At 47.7% G+C, this 22,216-nt stretch overlaps 1 protein-coding gene across 20 annotated transcripts in view; it reads right to left on the bottom strand.

Moving 5' to 3' along the window:
• The window catches only part of Evi5 (ecotropic viral integration site 5), a 317,622-nt gene that overhangs the window by 64,007 nt on the left and 231,399 nt on the right, over positions 1-22,216 (bottom strand). The window contains exon 1 of one of the 20 annotated variants that reach the window (XM_069315237.1): positions 17,003-17,082. The exons of 18 other annotated variants lie outside the window; for them this stretch is intronic. In XM_069315237.1, coding sequence (XP_069171338.1) covers positions 17,003-17,067 — 65 coding nt within the window. In that variant the 5' untranslated portion in view covers positions 17,068-17,082. Of the gene's footprint in view, positions 1-11,253; positions 11,793-17,002; positions 17,083-22,216 lie in introns of those variants that run through there. One more of the 20 variants, XM_069315236.1, reaches the window with a different exon arrangement.

Here is a 22,216-nt window from a genome sequence, read left to right as displayed (position 1 = left end):
CCGTCTTCCCAGCACTCTTTGTCATATAACGCTTTGAAACTACTGTGTGTGTGTGTGTGTGTGTGTGTGTGTGTGTGTGTGTGTGTGTGTGTGTGTGTGTGTGTGTGTGTGTGTGTGTGTGTGTGTGTGTGTGTGTGTATGTGTGCGTGCGTATGTGTGTGTGTGTGTTGCAGTAGAAGGGAGTGGTCATTGTCACCTATTTGTGCCCACAAGATCTTCCTCCAGCTCTGTGACCCCGCCTTACCAACCATCTAGACCATTGCAGTGAATCTCGAGTCTTGTATATACTTTTGAAACAAATTTTTCTATCAACTGTCACTTTCTCACTAAGTTTAGGCCTTTCTATTAGCTCGCTACTCTTACTCTAAATATGTCCTTCATATCATTCCATCTTGTTCTCTTGATCTACTCTGCTTCATATTAAACATGCCATCTTCCATATAAATTTATTTAACAATCCTTAATGTCGTTATCATGTCTCCTCTACTCTCCCTCTCCAAGTGTAGGAAGGTTCAATTCTCGGCTATGTCATAATTCAATCCTTGCAGGTGCTGCTATAAGCTTTGTTGCATACCTATGGAATGGTTTAAAGTTTTAGTATTTAGGTGGGGTTCCACGCAGGGGCTGCATACTCCAGAGTGGGTCTCCCATACGTTGTGTAAAATACTTTAATTTTTTCCCCGACTAGCCACAGTATTTTGTAGAAAAGGCAAGAGTGACACTGGTATAGCTTAGGTACTTTGCCAGTCCCCTTTCTTGAGGATAGGTCCAAGGTTAGCCGTCTTCCATCCCTTTGGTATTTTACCTTTGTACATCTAGTAGCTGCTTATCACTGCCAGTGGTCTACCGAGTACTCCAGTAGCCTCCAGTAGCTATAACCTATTATAGGTATAGGTTAAGTAATAATTGTAATTACAAAGCAATAAGATGCTTATCTTAACATACTAAGAAAGTTAGGCGAGGTCGGTGTTTTCTATGAAGCTTTTCAAGGTAAACTAAAATATTCACAATAAATTAGTATGTCATATATGCACTTATTAAATAAGTCAATATTGACTAAGAAAGTGCGAGAACGGGTTGCTCTGTTAATGGATCCACGGGGAATATTTCATCATGTTCTGATACTTTTGTTTTAACCAGTTCTTGTAATGGCTTCCTTAATCCCTCTCCTGCTGCATCTGTTTCTAATCCTATTAATTAGTTGTATAGTCTTCCATGTACTCTGTGGTACAGTAGTTTCGGGTTCAGTTTTTGAAAACTATGAAATCTTTCATTGACTACGTCACACACACTTCCTTGTCAGTTTCTGTGTGCCCTCCACAGGCTTTGTTTAACCTTGGACACTGCCATTCACCGCTGTCGTCCTCTAGTATGACCGCGCAACCCGTTCTCGCAAATTCGTAAAGTCAATATTGACTTATTAACTACGTGCATAGGTGATATACTAAACATAATAGATACCCTTAAAAAGATTCATAGAAAACACCGACCTTACCTAACCTTGTTAGTATCTTAAGATAAGCATCTTATTGCTTCGTAATTACAATTATTACTTAACCTATACCTATTATAGGTTAGGTAATAATTGTAATTACGAAGTAATAAGATGCTTATCTTAAGATACTAACAAGGTTAGGTAAGGTCGGTGTTTTCTATGAATCTTTTTAAGGGTATCTATTATGTTAAGTATGTCACCCATGCACATATTTAATAAGTCAATATTGACTTATTAAATTTGCGAGAACGGGTTGGACCGCGCTACAGTCTTGGGTTGTCCTGTTGTCCTAAACGCTGTCGTTTTCATACAGTTTCTCCGACTGTCGCCTTACACTCGTATACTAAGTGTAGAGCGACGGTCTCGCTTCATTCAGATCGGCGTTCAATCCCCGACCGTCCAAATGGTTGTGACACCATTCTTCTCCCCTCGCCGTCCCATCCCAAATCCTTATCCTGACCCCTTCCCAGTGCTATAGAGTCGTAATGGCTTGGCGCTTTCCCTTGATAATTCATTCCTTCCTTTGTATACTAAGTTCTCCTATATCTCCCCCCCCCCCCTTTCCTGGGTCCTGCAGGCCACCCCTCTCCTCCATACCATGTTATTGTTTGGCAAAGGTGACACACTATTGTTTCACGGGATGATTATTTCGTGTTCAATTCCTTTGTCTTTTGAAGACTGGAATTCAACTTTAATCACCTTCTCGGCATTTCCTGGTGGGCGTGCATGCGTGGGCGTGCATGCGTGGGCGTGCATGCGTGGGCGTGCATGCGTGGGCGTGCATGCTTGGGCGTGAAGTTCGTGAGCTTTCAAATTTTGATGACAATGGTTAACTTTTTAATTGGGATTGTATCCATCTCGCTTCCTGTTCCTTCACAGAATCCCTCCCTCCCTCCCTCGCTCCCTACCTACCACTCTACCTTCCACCCTACCTACCACCCTACCTACCACCCTACCACCCTACCTACCTACCACCCTGCTGCTAACCAGGAGCCCCCCTCCCGGCCATAACCCGTCATCACTATCTTCCACACCTTCAAAGCCTAATAACAAACTACCCACAAATCTCAGCCAGTGTGTGCACTTGCTTCCCCCCCCCCTCCTCCCCTCCTCAGACCCCTCACCCCCCTCTCCTCAGCATCTTGCATAACTTTCCTGCAGTTATTGACTCTCCTTCCCCTTATCACGCCTCTCACTCTCTCCTTATCACGCCTCTCACTCTCTCCTTATCACGCCGGGATGGTATTCGTCCGTCTCCCTGCTCCTCTAGTGAACTATCCCCCTATCTTCTCTTTCTTCTACAGCTTTCCTTCCTATTCTCTGTCCTCTTGATACAAGTTTCTTTCACTATTAACTCTTCTTTGTCTCTCTCTCTCACCTATACACATCTCACCTACCTACACCTCTTACCCACGATAGCCCTCCCCTCATCCCCTTCACCCTTGTGTACGATCAAACTGCTATATATTCTTCAACACCCTTTATCTGCTCCCAGTCACTGCTCCCTAGAGAACCATCCCGACCTTATCTCCCCCGTCGCAGCATCTATCCATCTCCCCCACAGCCACCACCACCACCACACCTATCCATTTCAATTCCTGCTAGCTAGCTAGCTCGCTTTTCCTCCACTATTAATAATTTAGTCTAACTTCCCCAGTCCCACAACCAAGATGTAGAGTTACAAGTTAAGGAAGGAAAACGTTTAGGAAGGGAAACGACCTCAAAGTTCGAAACGTTGTGCAAATTGTATAAATAAGTTTAATACATTCTATAGTAATTCACTTTTTTCTTCACCTTGAAATAACGAAAATGAGTTTTGGAGAACTCCTCTTTCAGCTAAGCCCTGATGCTAGGAAAATAAAGGGATAGAAGCCCTAAATCAGAAGATGGTAAATACTGAATATGCGGTCATATTCAATGAGACCTGTTTAAAAGAAAACCTGCTGCCAGTATACACCAAATGTGGAATACAGTACAAGTTATGATAGCAGGTGAGCTGTCCGCCTTGCTGACACCATGTATGTTTGGTAGCCAAGCCAAGCTTGCTCTCTTTTTGCAGGGAGCTGCGAGTCTTTTCATATGTATTTCAACATACATGAATGTCTATAGATGAATAGTGTGCAGCATTCACATACACTCAGATGATCGAGTACATGTTTTGCTGCTCTCTTTGAAGGCTTTATTTCCCGTGTGGGTTTTCTGGTATGTATTTCAGATTGAAATTATGTATTATGGAGCTTGGTTACCCTCGATAAGACGATTGAAGCTCTTGGGCCACCAGCTGTGTGGGGCAGGGCATCTCATATTTGAGTAGTCCTGTCTAGAATTCAGTCTTAACATTTCGATTGTATTCCACACACTGGTGGCTTGCTGCTGTAGTCTCATTTTCAGTGGTTGTATGTTCAGGGCTTCATGTTGTTCCCGACATGTTTGGTCACATGGTGGACGGTGTTTTGCTGTTTTTCATACAGTCTTGTTTTGCATGATTTGTAGTTTTTGCAGGTTGGCTTTCTTTAAGGCGTGTAGTGGTACTGGAGGGCATTCGAGATGCAGTATTAGTGTATTAGATTTGCATTAGCGTTAGTATCGGTATTAGTTTGATATTAGTGTAGCTGAAGGTTTGTGAAGGCTTCGGAATCTCCTCAATTTGCCCAAGGCTGTTTTGGCTTTGTTTATTCTGCACTTTAAATGATTTTTGAGTCCTCGTACTGATCTTGAGTCACGATATTCTTTCTACATCCATACTGTTGGAATGGGCGATTGTCGATTGATTGATTGATAAAGATTAAGTCACCCAAGAGGTGGCACGGGCATGAATAGCCCGTAAGTGGTGGCCCTTTTGAGCCATTACCAGTATCAAGAGCTGATACTGGAGATCTGTGGAGGCGCGACTGCACCCTGCATGACGGGAGATGTCTCCCGTCGGCATGTCAAGGATAATGGGCTCTAATGAACAAATTTCCCTGTCCTCTATAATAGGCTATTTCTTTATGCAATGTGTATTAATTTACATCTTTTGTTTGCTGGTACTTATTTTAAACCGCCTTTCAAAGTAGTTTATAAAGTCTACTGCCGTCTTTGCTGTGTTGGCCAGTAACGACTGTGATTGTCCTAGTTGACATTATTTGACCCACATCGTCGCCATATGTACTTTCCATGTATAAAGAATACATAAGTGGCAGGTCAGCTGTATATATGCTGAAAAGCATTGGGGGATAGGAAGCTTCCTGTGGCACTCCACTTCTCAATTCGAAATCTTCACCAAAGTAGGTGACAATGATGAGTTTAACTGTTCTGTTGTGATTCTCTATAATAATAATAATAATAATAATAATAATAATAATAATTTAATAATAATAATAATAATTTTTATTTAGGTAAGGTACATAAAGAGATTTTACAAAGTTTGTTGGCTTTATAGATAGAGCTAGTACATACAATGCCTAAAGCCACTATTACGCAAAGCGTTTCGGGCAGGAAACACTAACACTAACTCCGCTCTACTTCCTTCCCACCAACCTCCACCTCTTACAGTTATCCTTAAACCCGACAAATTTCACCAATAACATTATCTCCTGCTGCCATCGTCTGCATGCAAAATCAAACTAGGGAAGGTAGAGAGCAAGCATGGTCTCTTAGCTCAGTTGGCGGGTGGTATTCATTCATAGAAAACTGATTAAGGCAGGTTGTCTCAGAGAACGGGTTACGTCCTAAGGTTAACTATAGAAGACTAATAAACAAAAGGGTTATGGGGATGTTTTTTTCAAGCCCTAGGGTGAAGGTAACTTAGTTCATCCACCGTATGCCCCAACTTGAGATACACAGATAAGTCACATTAACACCTGGCTAGTAACCTTACAAGTTAAACCTTCCCCGCTCTCCACACACATTTACGTAAAGTACCACCATTCCCTAATTTTATTTCTGTGCAAAGATATTTATATATTAATGTAAAAAAATCAAAAGGACGGGGGTGGTAGGAGAAAAGCTCACAGACTGTATTGGAGGGAACCTAAACATTCCCTCTGATGCGTTGTGTGTGGTTTCTTCCGAGGCTATGGGTCCCCCTTCTTCCAGCCAGAGGTGGTACTCTTTTTCCCGTATCTTGAGATGATTTCGGGGCTTTAGTGTCCCCGCGGCCCGGTCCTCGACCAGGACTCCACCCCCAGGAAGCAGCCCGTGACAGCTGACTAACAACCAGGTACCTATTTTACTGCTAGGTAACAGGGGCATAGTGTGAAAGAAACTCTGCCCATTGTTTCTCGCCGGCGCCTGGGATCAAACCCGGGACCACAGGATCACAAGTCCAGTGTGCTGTCCACTAGGCCGACCGGCTCCCTAAATGTAGAATCTAATATCTTAATCTAAACCGGTAATAATCTTATAGTGTGAAGGGCTCAACACCACTAAGAATTATATTCTACTAGCGACCACTGATGTCATTACACAGAGAATAAACATCATCCTTGATAAATCAACGAGAAAATCCACAGGAGCCGTGATGAGGTTTCAAATCTGTGGCGCTGGGTGCATCAGACTAGAGCGTGCATCTGGGAATACCCACCGCATAGGTTCGAGTCCTTTACACGGCTCCTGTAGATTTTTTCACTGGCGAGCCTGCGGCCTCACAAGACCCCCCTGTCAGGGTCCCACACGTGGCTCAGACAAAGGACAGCCAACGTACGTAATGACTGAACCTGGTGATAGACTCTCCGGTTCAAGTGGGGGATTACTAGTCATAAGAAAGAAACGCTTCTCGCTCTGGGGCTCAGCTTACTGCTCAAGTACTGTTTCTAAGCTGCTCGTGTAGGACACGATTGGGCCCCTTCCCTCGGAGGATGCCAAGGTCGTACCCCGCCCCCCGTTCCCCATCCCAGGGGGGACACTAGGGAGCGCGCGTGCGTGCGGGTGCCTCTCAACTCAGAATATCAACAAACTGTGACGTCATCAAACTTGGCAGTGGTACCATAACAAAATGGTTCTCTGTCAATATTACCACATTTGTGGCTCTCCTCCACTCAATTATATCGTGTGTTTACACTATTAATCATTCCCCCTTTAGCGAGCACTACACACGACTCTCTTTAAACCCTAAAACAATATTTTCAGTTTCACCCATATCTCTTCTGGTATACAGGAGCGGCCACGTATGGGCCAAACAGGCCGCAGTTATCTTAATTCTTATGTTCTGAAATACAGCAAGATAATTAAAATATTGATTTTTCAATATAAAAAAATAACTTGCACATATCAATCGATTTTTCCCCTAAACTAGAACTATCAGTCAATAGAAAGAGAAAAATTATTTAATTTTACTCTGTCGTTATGACTTCAAATGTTTATAGAATTGTGAATATTGCTATACAGTATTATTATTATTATTATTATTATTATTATTATTATTAATAAACTTAACACAATGCTGCTGTGTTTGAACAAAGGTGGGGGGAAGACCCCAATATATGTTTAAGTATTAAAAAAACTAATTTTCGAATGACACCTTCATCCTTTCTCAAGGTTTTGTATACAATGTTCTGAACTGATGTTGAGAATAGTGTACACATCACCTTGAGAAAGCTTGTCTGTTACATCTGAGATTTTAGTTTTTAATACACATATGTTGCATTCCTCTCACCTTCGTTATTAGCATTGTGATGCCTCTCATTATTATATACTGGTTTGTGACAACATGTACCCTTGTTCCCGCCTGTGTGTGTGTGACAGTCTTCGTGACGCAACCGTGTCGACCCTCATGCAGACTTCGTGACGCAACTGTGTCCTTCATGACGCAACTGTGTCGTCCGTGACGCAGCCTTCGAGACGCAACGTTCCTGAGTTACGCCTAGCCAATCAATAATGTATCTTGTGACACGAGAACAATTAAGGTCAGTAACGACCAACAGAATAATCATCTAATCTTCAAGTATGTTTTGGGGTTCAATTACCGAGTCCATTACACAACCTCTGTAACCTCTCTCACAACACTGAAGAAGATTAAGCCACCCAAAAGGTGGCACGGGCGTGAATACCCCGTAATTCGCCAAAATCGGTATGGGGTGCATAATAAACGACTTGAAGCTAGAATTAGGTGCAAACGTCTCGCCCCAACCTAAAGAGAGATGAGGCTCAGTGGAACAATTGGGCCACTCATAACTGGAAGACAGAACACAATTAGTCTGTCTGCTATCCCCAGGCCAGAAGCGCCCTCTAGGCTATCTGGGGCCAGATTCACGAAGCAGTTACGCAAAAACTTACGAACCTGTACATCTTTTCTCAATCTTTGGCGGCTTTGTTTACAATTATTAAACAGTTAATGAGCTCCGAAGCACCAGGAGGCTGGCCCCTGGTGTTGGGGGGGGGGGGGGGGGGGGGGGACCGTGACAGCTTCCGTTATTGTCAATCATATTGTGAAACCTTAAATTACAAAACCACGACAGGAAGTGGCGCCATACTTGGTATCTGTCATCTTATTATCGTCTTCAAAAGATTGTGCGCGTGCGCATACTTGCCTGCACATGCGTGCGCGCGCATAATATTGCATCGTTACACCCTCGTCACTGTCTTCCCAACTCTCCTTGCGACACAAGACTCCGCCTACCTCTCACAATATTAAGGAAACACTAAGACGACGTATGCTTGTCATATCAACAACAGACAGACTGAACAGATCCACCTACAGGCTGTTAAACTCCACACACACACACACACACACACACACACACACACACACACACACACACACACACACACACACACACAAAAGGATCTTTATATCAATTAGAAGTTACTCAAGTTCTTCAAGCAGTGCGAAATAGCCCCTTTGAAAAGTAGAGAGACAATAAGTACGGTAAGAGATACTTCTCTCAACCTCAAGGCGCCCAAGACTTCTGAACACACTGCCTCTCTCTCTATATATACAACTTTTATAACAAGTCTACCTCTCACAGCGTTGAAATGAGAACTTTCATGAACACTTCCACAAAATACCTGATCAACTATGTTCTGATCAACTATGTTGCAAATTCAACTTCAATAATAAACGGATAAACTGGGAGCAAATAAACCAGGACTTCACAGAAATAAACTGGGAAGAACAGCTAGGAAATGCAAACCTGAACCAGTGCCTGGAAAAAATAAGCTCAGTAGCACTAGAAATATGTTCAAACCGCATACCCCTAAGAAAAAAGAGAAAGAGATGTATGCCTATGCACTCTGCACCAGGCCCGGATTCTTGGAACTCCATATTCATCAAGAACTGTAAAAAACCACTATCGCAGGCCCTTCACATTCTGTGGAGACAAAGCCTAGATACTGGCGTTATCCCTGACATACTAAAAACAGCAGAGATAGCACCACTCCATAAAGGAGGAAATAAGGCAGAGGCAAAAAATTACAGACCGATAGCACTAACATCGCACATCATAAAAATTTTTGAGAGAGTGCTAAGAAGTAAGATCACAAAATACATGGAATCACAGCATCTCTATAACCCCGGACAACATGGTTTCAGAACAGGGCGCTCTTGCCTGTCGCAGTTGCTGGACCACTATGATATGGCATTAGATGCTATGGAAGACAAACAAAACGCTGATGTAATTTACACAGATTTCGCAAAAGCTTTTGATAAATGTGACCATGGTGTTATTGCACATAAAATGCGTTCAAAAGGAATTACCGGGAAAATAGGCAGATGGATCTACAATTTCCTGACTGACAGAACCCAATGTGTAATAGTCAACAAAATAAAATCCAGCCCATCAACCGTGAAGAGCTCAGTCCCCCAGGGTACTGTGCTTGCTCCAGTACTTTTTCTCATCCTCATATCGGACATAGACCAGAACACAACCTATAGCACTGTATCATCCTTTGCAGATGACACTAGGATTTTCATGAGAGTTGGCAACATAGAGGACACGGCAAACCTCCAATCAGATGTAGATCAGGTCTTTCTATGGGCTACAGAAAATAATATGGTATTCAACGAGGATAAGTTCCAGCTCATGCGCTACGGAAAAATTGAAAATATAAAAAGAGAAACCACGTACAAAACGCAGGCAAATCATAACATAGAACGAAAAGGCAATGTAAAGGACCTGGGTGTACTCATGTCGGAAGACCTTACCTTTAAAGAACACAATAAAGTAGCCGTCACAACTGCAAGAAAAATGACAGGTTGGATAACAAGAACTTTTCACACTAGAGATGCTATACCGATGATGATACTTTTCAAAACGCTTGTGCTATCTAGAGTGGAGTACTGCTGCACAATGACAGCCCCTTTCAAAGCTGGAGAAATTGCTGACCTAGAGAGCGTGCAGAGATCCTTTACTGCTAGAATCCACTCAGTAAAACATCTAAATTACTGGGACCGACTAAAGAGCCTAAATCTGTACTCCCTTGAGCGCAGGCGGGAGAGATACATAATAATTTACACGTGGAAAATATTAGAGGGGCTGGTCCCAAACCTGCACACAGAAATAACACCACATGAGACCAGGAGGCATGGCAGGATGTGCAGAATACCCCCGTTGAAAAGCAGAGGTGCAACAGGTACTCTGAGAGAGAACTCTATCAACATCAGAGGCCCGAGACTGTTCAACACGCTTCCGCTACACATAAGGGGCATAACTGGCAAACCCCTCACAGTGTTCAAGAGAGAACTGGATAAGCACCTCCAAAGGATACCTGATCAACCAGGCTGTGACTCATACGTCAGGCTGCGAGCAGCCGCGTCTAACAGCCTGGTTGATCAGTCCAGCAACCAGGAGGCCTGGTCGACGACCGGGCCGCGGGGACACTAAGCCCCGGAAGCACCTCAAGGTAGCCTCAAGGTAAGGTGATTCACACGCCAGGCTGCGAGCAGCTGCGTCCAACAGCCTGCTTAACCAGACCAGAAACAGGGCCGTGGGGACGTTGATCCCCGGAACCAACACACTGTAACCCCACGGTAATCACTTAACTACCTCCTCGCGTCAAGTCCGTCAGCGCCCTGTACTAACTACCAACATAAGGTCAACATATGCTTCCACTTAAAAGTATTTACCTGAAACTTGCAACCTTCTTATAGCATAAATAAAATGTAAACCCATAGACAGTATAGTAATTAGCTGATGTATAATTTACCTAATGTATACTGCATCTTATATATACTACACATACGGTACTCTAAAGTAATATAGTACTGTAAAGTATAATCCAAGTCTGAAGATTAGGGTTATACTGCGCACAGGTACACATAGAAGTGCGCTGAGTCAAGATATAGTTTACATGCGCAGTTGAAAACCACAGCTGGTGGACTTGCTTCTCCCACGTGCGTGAGAGCGGCCCAGGTGACGCCTGGTAAGACCTCTCCCAGGCAACCCGCCCAAACATGCTCCACTCTGCCCCTCTCGACACCTTACAACCCCCTCCTCCCACACACACAATACACTCTAGAGTAGAACACAAAAAACACCACCCTACACTCGTCCAACTACAGTACAATGATCCAAACAGAAGCCGCCCCCCCCCACACACACACCCACCCACCCACCCACCCACACACAGGCCCTGTAGATGTCGAAGCCGCTCTACCTGTAGGCGGCGCAGAAGAAACACATGTAACTAACATCATTACATACGCACATGGTTAAGGGCACAACCATGAACGTTGGACTTGGATATGAACCCCCCTCCCCCCTTTCCCACACCTGCTAGCGCCAACATGGACAAACCCGCGACATGGATTTAGACCTCCTGCCACACCTACCCCTACACACCTGGACATTCTAGGAGCAAGAAGGTTGTATCTAGCGAGGCCCACGTAATCGGCGAGGGTGAAGTTGTCGAAGAGAGGGTCGTCCCGCCCTCCGGATATCCTCCGGCGGACCTGCTCCAGGTACGCCGCCCCGAACGACTTCATTTCTTCGGGAGTGACAACTGGAGGAGGGCAAGAGGCAGGTGCTGGCCCTCCGTCTATGGAGGAGGGCAAGAGACAGGTCCTGGTCCTCCCTCCGTCTATGCATTAGCGTTCCTCAGCCGACGCGGGAACACTAAACGACTCAACAGCCGTACAACGTCGCCATCACTAAATAGCTTTACAAATCTGGGTATACCACTTTAAGGACCTTCCTTTAGCTTAAATAAAATATAAAGGCACTTCATCTTTACGGTCAATGATAAGCGGCGAAAACTCGCTTCAAATGTTTCAAAACACGTCAAAAACTATTTGTTTTTCCGGCCCAAACGAGCACAAGAGCAACAATGCCTCGATATGAAATGGTGTTTGGACAGTTTAACGATCAACTGAAGTGTCATTTGCGCACCTTAGATGGTCAAGTCTAGTTGTGAGCGCCACCTGTATACCAAAGTACACCCGCCAGAGAGCCCCGTCCTTGCTTGTGGCAGTACACCAGTCTGACGCAGTACAGGTGAAGGGCAGGGCTGGCCAGGAGAGCGTGCTGGAACCAACAACACCCCAACACTAGTGATATGACACTCGGGAGCAAGTCTCCTCCACGGCACTCGCACACACACACATGCCCACCCCGCACCCACACACGCACGCACACGCACTCACACACAGTCGCCAGCAGCAAGATTACCACCACGGCCCCTCCCAATCCTCACCAACGATTGAGTGCAGGCGTAATTTAGACACCCAAATCCTCCCCCTTTCCCCCTGAAAAAACACAATATCCCTCAACTCTAATACCAATCGCGCCTTCACTTCCTCATGCCAACACCAACAGTTTCCCAAAACAAAGTATTCGTGTGATCCGCCATCTGCCATACATGGCCATGTCAGTCGGCGGAGCTCACAAGGAGTTTGTGATAAGAGATAAGGCGATAGGGCGACCTGCTTCTCCTCTAGTGCTTGTGTTACTCCCGCTCAACACTTGAGAAGTAACACCACCCGCTGAACGGGTTATAACACTACACGCCGCGTAGCTTAAGTCATGTCAACTAAGTCCTCAAGTACCCAGAGATGTTCTCAGGTTAACTTAAGTGGTGGTGGTGGTGGTGGTGGTGGGGGGGGGGGGGGGAGGCACTGTCCTACCACAACAACTCTCGCTTCATAGTGTGTCTACACCTCTCTCTCTCTCGCGTCACCTACACATCCCCGCCCCACCCACCACATGTCCGCACATCACCACCTTATCTACTCCACCGCCTCTCCCACCTTGTATAACCTGGGCTCCCATTAACCTCGCCTGGATGTTACCGCTCCAGAGGCAAGAGTACACTGTTAATTACGAGCCTGGAGCACACGAGCCATGGAGCACATGGTGACCATGGAGTCTGCGTCGGTAGGGGCCTGCAGGAGTCGGAACCACTGTACCACCTACGGGCTATTCATGCCCGTGCCACCACCTGGCTGGCTTTTGTTTGCAGCATCAGTGGTCTACTCATCAATCAATTCCAGTTCAACGACAGCCATTAACCCCGAATTATATTAGAAACAAAAAACTGGTCCACTCCCCAATTTTAGCTTTGCAAAAAGACGCGAAATCAAACATTTTAATTGAGGCCAGAAGAAGAGAAGGACCAGCCTTAGTGACACCCACACTCAGGGGAATTGAGGAAATACTCACAATAGACAAATGAGGGTTCTGATCCTGTCATGAGAATTATAACGATGAGAAAACAATAGTAATGATGCTATTTTACAAACCACCAAGTCTAAGACCCTACATTTTAAACATTCGAGCGAGCCTCAGAGAGGGCATACAAAATACACAAACATACTAATACCATCTTAAACTATAATGGACTGGGAAACAAGGCAACACCCTCTTCTCCCCCCCCCCTCCCCCCCCCTCCCCTCCCCTACCCCCTTTTGGTGATTTAATAAATCGCAAATAACTAAATCAATATTTAATAAATAAAAACGTGCGTGTTCAATAGGCCTAGCGAGACGAGGAAGACGTGGTTAACACGTCACAGTGGACGAGCAATTGGCGCCAATACGCGGCCGCGTCGTGGCGCCCAGCAACGACAAACTCACTCCTAAAACACCCGCACCTGTGATAAACACCTGTGTGATAAACAGTGAAGAGAATTCACTTAATGCTTAGGGAAGGAGGGGGATATAAAATACTAAGACTCTTCTTCAGTCTTGAGGTAGTCCTCAACCTCTACACAGAGGTTGAGGACAACAGCCAATGATATGATGAAATGTATTGATAAGCTGTGTGCCGAAGCCATGGTCAAGCTTATTCCACACTGGAAAGTATAGAAACAAACACACAATACGAACGCTTGCATACGAACACGAGACGCGAGCACAGAGGCGACCGGAGAAGTGAACAAAGAGGCGGGAAACGCGTATATCAAAGTGAGGAGGAGGATCAGAAGCCACGGGAGACATCTCCCGTCACGCAGGGTGCAGTCGCACCTCCACAGATCTCCAGTATCATCTATTGATACTGGTAATGGCTCAAAAGGGCCACCACTTATGGGCTATTCATGCCCGTGCCACCTTTTGGGTGGCTTAATCTTCATCATCATCGATCAGAAGCATTTTGGCACGAGACGGCGAACACACAGGAAGCAAAGCTAAGAGTTAACCCGTCCTCACACCCAGTACCTTCTTGAGGTTATCTTGAGATGATTTCGGGGCTTTTTAGTGTCCCCGCGGCCCGGTCTTCGACCAGGCCTCCACCCCCAGGAAGCAGCCCGTGACAGCTGACTAACACCCAGGTACCTATTTTACTGCTAGGTAACAGGGGAATAGGGTGAAAAAAACTCTGCCCATTGTTTCTCGCCGGCGCCTGGGATCGAACCCAGGACCACAGGATCACAAGTCCAGCGTGCTGTCCGCTCTGCCGACCGGCCGGGAGCTACCGCAATTGAAAATACAAGTGCAGACACAATCTCCATCACGGCCCTTGTGGATTTGTTCAACTGCAGACAATTTTGGCAGCAGACCCAGCACATCCTGGCTTAGTGGAGGGGTCGCCATGGTAACACACGCCTCTACAGTAACACTCACAAGGGGGAGAGCCGCCCCCGGGAGAGTATGACAACAATAAGAGACAAACCTGCGCTTAAAACTAACCTCATTCAAGACAATGCCAGTGACCAAACCAAGACACAAGAGAAGGCTGGATTGGCTGGGATCGTCAAATAAGGCTTTAAATAATGTTTATAATTTATAATTTAGATTTAGATAATATTCCCGACACACAATTGGACACAAGTCTGAAAAAACGAGCTGTTCGGAGCCCGACTCCAGGCGCTGGCTATAGTTTCAGCTCCACATGGCTTCTCTGAACACGATCCGTCCATAGCTCTCCTGCCTAGGTGGGGGGGGGGGGGGGGTTGAAGACTGTAGGTATGGTGCCCAATCGTTCCTTCCTGCCCAGGACACACACACGCCTCTAATATTGCGTCTCATAACAAGTGACCTACCAGACGAGAGTTGACCTTCGCTTCTCATTTCTCTGAATTATTTAGAAAAACTAGTTTATGTGTCAAAGTTGATGAAACTTAAGTTTCTTGAAGAATAAAGGAAGATGTGGCAGCAGGGCTTTGCAGGAGGACTTAAGTTAGCCAAGCTGTCAGATAAATGGCTTCTAGACGTGAACCCTGATAATTGTAGAGTTACGAGCGCGAGAATACTCACGTGCACAACTATTTTAATTATTCGGATTATTGATAAATTATACAATTTTGAATAAAGATGTTAATAACAGTGCACAACCATCCTGGAAGCTGCCTTCCACCAGACCAGCACCTGACCAACCACAACCACCAGACCAGCACCTGACCAACCACAACCACCAGACCAGCACCTGACCAACCACACCACCAGACCAGCACCTGACCAACCACACCACCAGACCAGCACCTGACCAACCACAACCACCAGACCAGCACCTGACCAACCACAACCACCAGACCAGCACCTGACCAACCACAACCACCAGACCAGCACCTGACCAACCACAACCACCAGACCAGCACCTGACCAACCACAACCACCAGACGACCACGTCAACAACCACACCACCAGCATACACAGGTCTCATAAAAAAGCCTTTAAAAATCTGAACAGAGGGACTGAGGACGCAGTATGATAAGGAGCGCGCGTCAGTACTTGAGTACGCAGCGCCAACACCCAGCAGCCTACACCACCACTAGAAAATACTAAGCAACCTGGAGCTAGAAAGCTACCAGAAGCAAGAGACCTTAGATACTCCCTTAGGTTAGATAATCCCTTAGGTTATCCCTTCTAGATAACTCACCTAGGTTAGACAGGTGGTGTAACTCCTGTCTAACGCTGTCAGGCGTTAGACAGTGTCAGGGCTCTTGGCAGCTGGGTGGACAGCGCTTCTGATTCGTAGTTCTAGGTTCGGTTCCGGGGCTCGATCCCCGGTGGAGGCGGAGACAAATGGGTAAAATGTTTCTTTTACCCTGATGCCCCCTGTTACCTTTGCAGTAAACGGATACCTGGGAGTTAGACAGTGCTACGGGCTGCTTCCTGGGGAGTGTGTAACAAAAATGAGGCCTGGTCGAGGACCGGGCCGCAGGGACGCCAAGCCCTGAAACCATCTCAAGATAATCTGCACCTTCTGGAGCACACATCTATAACAAGGCACAGGAGGCGAGGGGACAGGTGCCTCCAGATCTCAATATCCAAGACGGGGACCGAGAGCTGCAACTCGCCACTACAGTAACAAGTTGCTAAACACTAATGGATGAGCTAAATTGTCACTACGTGCACGCTCGCGCGCGCACACTCAAATATAATCAACTAACTCTGTCACTCACTCACACACAGGGTAGATAAAGACAGGCTATTTAACACAAGGGGCACACGCACTAGGGGAAACAGGTGGAAACTGAGTGTCCAAATGAGCCACAGAGATATAGTAGTAGAAGAAGTAGTAGGGGAGTAGAACAACTCCCAGAACCCCATGAAGCAGGTGTCAAAACCATCTGTATGGTACTTAACACACATCTTACGTGGTCTAACATCCTCGTCTTCACGCCTCCACAACGCTGTTTTCAAGACCAGCTTCGCCAAATATTTGTAAACATCTCAACATAACTCACAAAAGACTTACTTCCACTAACTTGGAGCTTCACTAACTCAGTGCGCTTCAACGCTCAACACTATCACCGCGAAAGTAACCTTCGCAACACATTCAACACAAACTAAGAATTCACAGAAAACTGTAAAAGAATTTTTGCAATGGCATTAATTAATGTGTGACAGACCTGGGGAGGGAGCCCTCCCCCCAGTAAGGGGGGGAGGGAGCCATTCCCCCCTCACTGGGGGGGAGGGAGCCAACACCCCCCCCCCCTCCCCCAGTGACTCAACTAAAAGGGGGGGGCTCAATCAAACACACCGTGGGGGTGAGAAGGCGGCTTCCCTCTTCTCCATCTGCAAGCTTAATACAAGAACGCAGTTGGAGTAACGTACTAGTGGAACCATCTGTCATTACAAAATCTACCACCACCCCCACCAATATCACCGTCACCATTATCACCACCATTATCACCACTACAACTAGTACTCACCTCTCGAGGGACATCTCGTCGACGAAGAGTCTGATGCTGGTGTCGGCCAGCTCGTCCAGGGCCATCTTGAGTCCCTGTGACCACACCCGCGGTGATCTCTCTCTCTCTCTCTCTCTATCTCACACTCCACAACCGCACCTTAAACCCGCCGGGGCCACACCACCAGCCTCAACACCAGGCCACACCCGTCATCCCCATCGCCACACTAGACAACGTGTGTGTGTTGTCTGTCTCGACTGTACAACATGATGGGGCCTCACATGAAACTCCAAGACCTCCGCCTCACTCAGACCTCGATGTTCACTCTTGCGTTCACCACCACACCGTTTAGTTCGAGTCTGACCAGCCCTGAATATCTCTCGAGGCGTCAGTATACTAGGAGGGAGTATAGCACGTTATACCTGTATATATAATTAACTTAACAAGAACAGGAACGTTTAGGCCAGCCATACCACGCACAAACAATGTTCGATTAGGCGTTTGGTAATATTTTCTTCAAAACGGCTTTTTTTTAACATTTATGGAAGTTTCCGTCATTGACAGTTATTTTGTGGGGGATGACGGTATACTTTCTGTGGTGGCCGACACTGCAACCCTGCCCCTTCTTCACGTTCGTGGACCTGACTACACTTTACGTGGGTAATGTGTCTACAGCCAGCCAGACACGCCCCCCCCCCCTCAAAAAAATAAAAACACACACACACACACACAAAACATGATCACCATCTACAAAATTCTCAGGGGAATTGACAGGGTGGGCAAAGAAACTATTTAGCACAGGTGGAACACGAACAAGGGGACACAGGTGGAAACTTGGTACCCACATGAGCCACAGACACATTAGAAAGAATTTTTTCATTGTCCGAGTAGTTAACAAATGGAATGCATTAGGCAGTGAAATGGTGGAGGTTGACTCCATACACAGTTTCAAATGTAGATATGATAGAGCCCAATAGGCTCAGGACTCTGTACACCAGATGATTGACAGTTGAGAGGCGGGACCGAAGAGCCAGAGCTCAACCTCCGCAAGTACAACTAGGTGAGTAGATTATTAAACCCTAAAACAGAGAACTAACCTGCAGACAGAGTGCACCAAGTCCTTTCACCCATCACAACACCCGCCTCACTTCAATCCACCTTTGGGATTTTGTGTAGCGGGTGGAGTATGACAGGAAGGTGGAGTTGTGGGTAGAGATGGAACCCACACCTCACCTACTCTCCCACAAACCCACACCTCGCCTACTCTCCCTCCCACAAACCCACACCTCGCCTACTCTCGCCCCGGTCACTTAAATCCACAAAACAATTAGAAAGTTAAATTTCATCGAGTATTTTTGTCCTATTTTCGTCACGGGGTCCGACGCGCCGCTGTACAATTACAATTTAAAAAACAATTTGCTTCATAGATGCTCTTAACTATGATTCTGTAATTTTGGACTGTTGTAGCCTTTTGGGAGAGGAGTGGAGAGAGAGAGAGAGGGGGAGAAGTGGGATCTAAGGGGGGGAGTGAGAGGGGAAGAAGGGGGGAGAGGAGGGGAGAGAGAGAGAGAGCGGGAAGTGTACAACTGACAGACCAACAAGGAGAGCAAGGCCAGGGAATAACGTTGAGGTGGAAGGGGGGGACTAAGTTAGAGAGCGAGCCAGAGCAAGATAACGAGATGATGGGGAGGGAGCAGGTGGGGAATACTGGGAGCGAGCGAGACGGAAGGGGGGGGGAAGAGAAGGGGGGAAAGAGAAGGGGGGAAAGAGAAGGGGGGAAAGAGAAGGGGGGAAAGAGAAGGGGGGAAAGAGAAGGGGGGAAAGAGAAGGGGGGAAAGAGAAGGGGGGAAAGAGAAGGGGGGGAAAGAGAAGGGGGGGAAAGAGAAGGGGGAAAGAAGGGGTGGAAGAGAAGGGGGGAAAGAGAAGGGGACGCGAACACATGACCGCAAGTATGAGCGCAGGAAGAAAAGAGCGACACCCGCTATACAGGCACTTGCGAAATTCACATTCAGAAATCTGAATCAAGAATCAAACGCCGAGCCCAACCACCACCAACGTGAGACCCGTGTTAGAGTATGCAGCATAAATGTTACCAGGCCTATAGTGCCTAGTAGCAAAGCTAGTCCCCCAGACAAGACGACTGGAACACGAGGATAAAGGAACACACACAGTACAGTAGGGAAGAGCCAAGGGAGAGAGTTAAGGTGAAGACAGTCCTCAGAGGGTAACAAGGTGGTGGTCACTGACAGGCTTGAAGGGGGGGGGGGACACAAGGCCACCTGTGGGCAACAGTCAGCATAATACATGAGGAACTTAAAGCTCTATTTCCGTACAGGAGCAGTGGAGACAGCGCCTTCGTCAGGCGCCGCCCGACACCTGAGGGAGGCAGCAAAGCACAAGAACTGAGCGCGTCACTACACCTGATGACCAATGGCAAGAGGCGGGACTCTAGAGCTGGAGCTTATTCCCCGGAAGAGTTAACCCTATGCTGACTGACAGTCACAGAATAACCACGACTGTATAAACTAAATGAGAGTCCCTGGTGCGTGTCAGGTCACCCGCGGGCACCGACAGCGTCCTCAGTAATGCTAGACACACAGGTGGTCCACACACATGATTTAGCATACATGTGTACAACACGAGGTCGCCGCCCCATGCATTACACCATGAGGGGAAGACAGCCGAGGGTGACAGCAGCTGGCCACACCCACTCCTCCCCTGCACACCCTATAACTTGCTCACACCCACCCTCTGCAGCACAGCTGGATTACTCTACCATTACTTGCACAACAATACCGACAGCTGGTGTGTGGTGGAGACCTCTCGGATAAAAACAACTAGCAACAGGTAAGGGCCTCCAGCAAGTCATTACCACAGGTAGTGACATTTAGCAAGTGTTAACAACGACCCGGTGCTATTCAGCCTCCCCGAGCACCTCCCTCCCTCCCCCCGCCACACACACACACACACACACACACACTTTCTAAAGCACATTCCATCTCTCTCACACTTCATGACAGCCTGCAGCCAGGCCTCACCCTAGAGCACACCTTCACAGTAGGTAACACTACCTGGCAGCGTGCTAATGAACACGTAACACTAAAGACAGTAACGCTCAAGTAACAACAGGCAAAGCGATCAGGAATCTTCCTCAAGCTACACGATGTCAGTATACATAACTGTTACAATCGAGGTAACGGTACACGGTTACAGTATACATAACTGTTACAATCGAGGTAACGGTACACGGGTAGCCCACTACCTCCACCAATATGGCACAAGACGCAGTATCAATCGACTTGAGAATGGTCCAGGACGGACCGAAACGTCGTCGTCCCTTCAATTTCTAGTGTGTGGTCTGGTCAACATACTTCAGCCACGTTATTGTGACTCATCGCCTGCACGCAGTATCAATATGACTTAATTAAACCCTTCACTATTTTCTTGTTTCCAATATACACCTTTCGTTCTAGATCACACAATCTGTGTAGCGCACACTGTAGCGCCCTCTGCAGGAGTGGACGGGACTGCAGCGCCTCCTGAAGGGGTGTCGCAGAGACTGCAGAGCAGAGCAGCAGGACTCACACTGCCTGGGGGCGGGCGGGAGCCTTGGGGGAGGCGGCGGGTGCTTGGGTGGTTTCACCTCAACGACCAACTCACGCTCACGCTGCCAAATAACGTTAGTTTCTCCTCCAAGGCTTCCGGCAGCCACCGCACACTGGGGAGAGGGAGGGGCGGGGAGGCAGAGAGGAGAGGAGAGAGGGAACTAACAAGACGCTAAAGACGAGACACAAATGCGTGATAAATGGGGGACTAACAGACAAGAGAAGACATATTCATAGACTAATATGTGGGGTTTCACAGGTGATTGGAGACTCGTGACTGGAGAAGACTCATCTCCCTCCCCCCTTCAGGAAGGACTGGACACGCCCCTCTCTGGAACACTGCTACACCCTGACCCTCCCTACCTCTACCCCTGTTACTCACAGCTCCTATAAAGCCTATTAGCATTATTCAGATGCGTTACGGGCTATTCATGCCCGTGCCACCTCTTGGGTGGCTTAATCTTTTATCAATCAATCTTAGACGCGACATTAACAAAACATGTATTGAAAGGTTACGTCACAAAAATCAAACACAAGTGAGCAACTATATATATAAAGCAATGTTTGCAGCTCTCAGCAGGGCTCCGCTCCTATGCCAGGTAAGTTACGGGTTCACCATAGCCCGTGCTACTTGCCCCGCTTCTGTGCCAGTTAAGTTACGGGCTCACCATAGCCCGTGCTGCTTGGAACTTGTTCCGAGTAGCTGAATCTATAACAACAACAACAGCCCTCGGACTTGTGCGCGGGCTGCGGCGGGCTTCCTGGCGGGCTGCGGGGGGCTTCCTGGCGGGCTGCGGCGGGCTTCCTGGCGGGCTGCGGCGGGCTTCCTGGCGGGCTGCGGCGGGCTTCCTGGCGGGCTGCGGCGGGCTTCCTGGCGGGCTGCGGCGGGCTTCCTGGCGGGCTGCGGCGGGCTTCCTGGCGGGCTGCGGCGGGCTTCCTGGCGGGCTGCGGCGGGCTTCCTGGCGGGCTGCGGCGGGCTTCCTGGCGGGCTTCTTGGCGGGCTGCGGCGGGCTTCCTGGCGGGCTGCGGCGGGCTTCCTGGCGGGCTGCGGCGGGCTTCCTGGCGGGCTGCGGCGGGCTTCCTGGCGGGCTGCGGCGGGCTTCCTGGCGGGCTGCGGCGGGCTTCCTGGCGGGCTGCGGCGGGCTTCCTGGCGGGCGGCGCCAGCCCTGCCCTCTGGCGGGAGGAGCATCATTACAAGTGTTCCCACCTTATATGGCCCCGCGGGACAGTTGTGGCCACGCCCTGGGCCTTCCAGCCACGCCCACTCTCACACCTTCACTACCCTCCCTGCCCCCCCCCCCCCCCGCCACCCCTGCTACGACACAGGGTGGGCGTGGCCAGGAACATCCCGGCACCACGCCTATCCACTAACACTACCAATACCCCACATTATGCTACACCAACGTACATACACGTGTCCACCAACGTACATACACGTGTCCACCAACGTACATACACGTGTCCACCAACGTACATACACGTGTCCACCAACGTACATACACGTGTCCAACCACTCTGATACGCGCCCCCAACACCAATTTCGAGCCAACAGTCTCCATTTATCGTCTTACGCATATATAGAATTCCAGAAGAAAATATAAGGCGACTCAGATCCAGCAACCCGCGTACC

The sequence above is a fragment of the Procambarus clarkii genome, chromosome 81, assembly GCF_040958095.1.
Source record: "Procambarus clarkii isolate CNS0578487 chromosome 81, FALCON_Pclarkii_2.0, whole genome shotgun sequence".
NCBI lineage: Eukaryota > Metazoa > Arthropoda > Malacostraca > Decapoda > Cambaridae > Procambarus > Procambarus clarkii.
The sequence above is the reverse complement of the archived record's forward strand: the minus strand, read 5'-3'. Positions and strand labels throughout refer to the sequence as shown.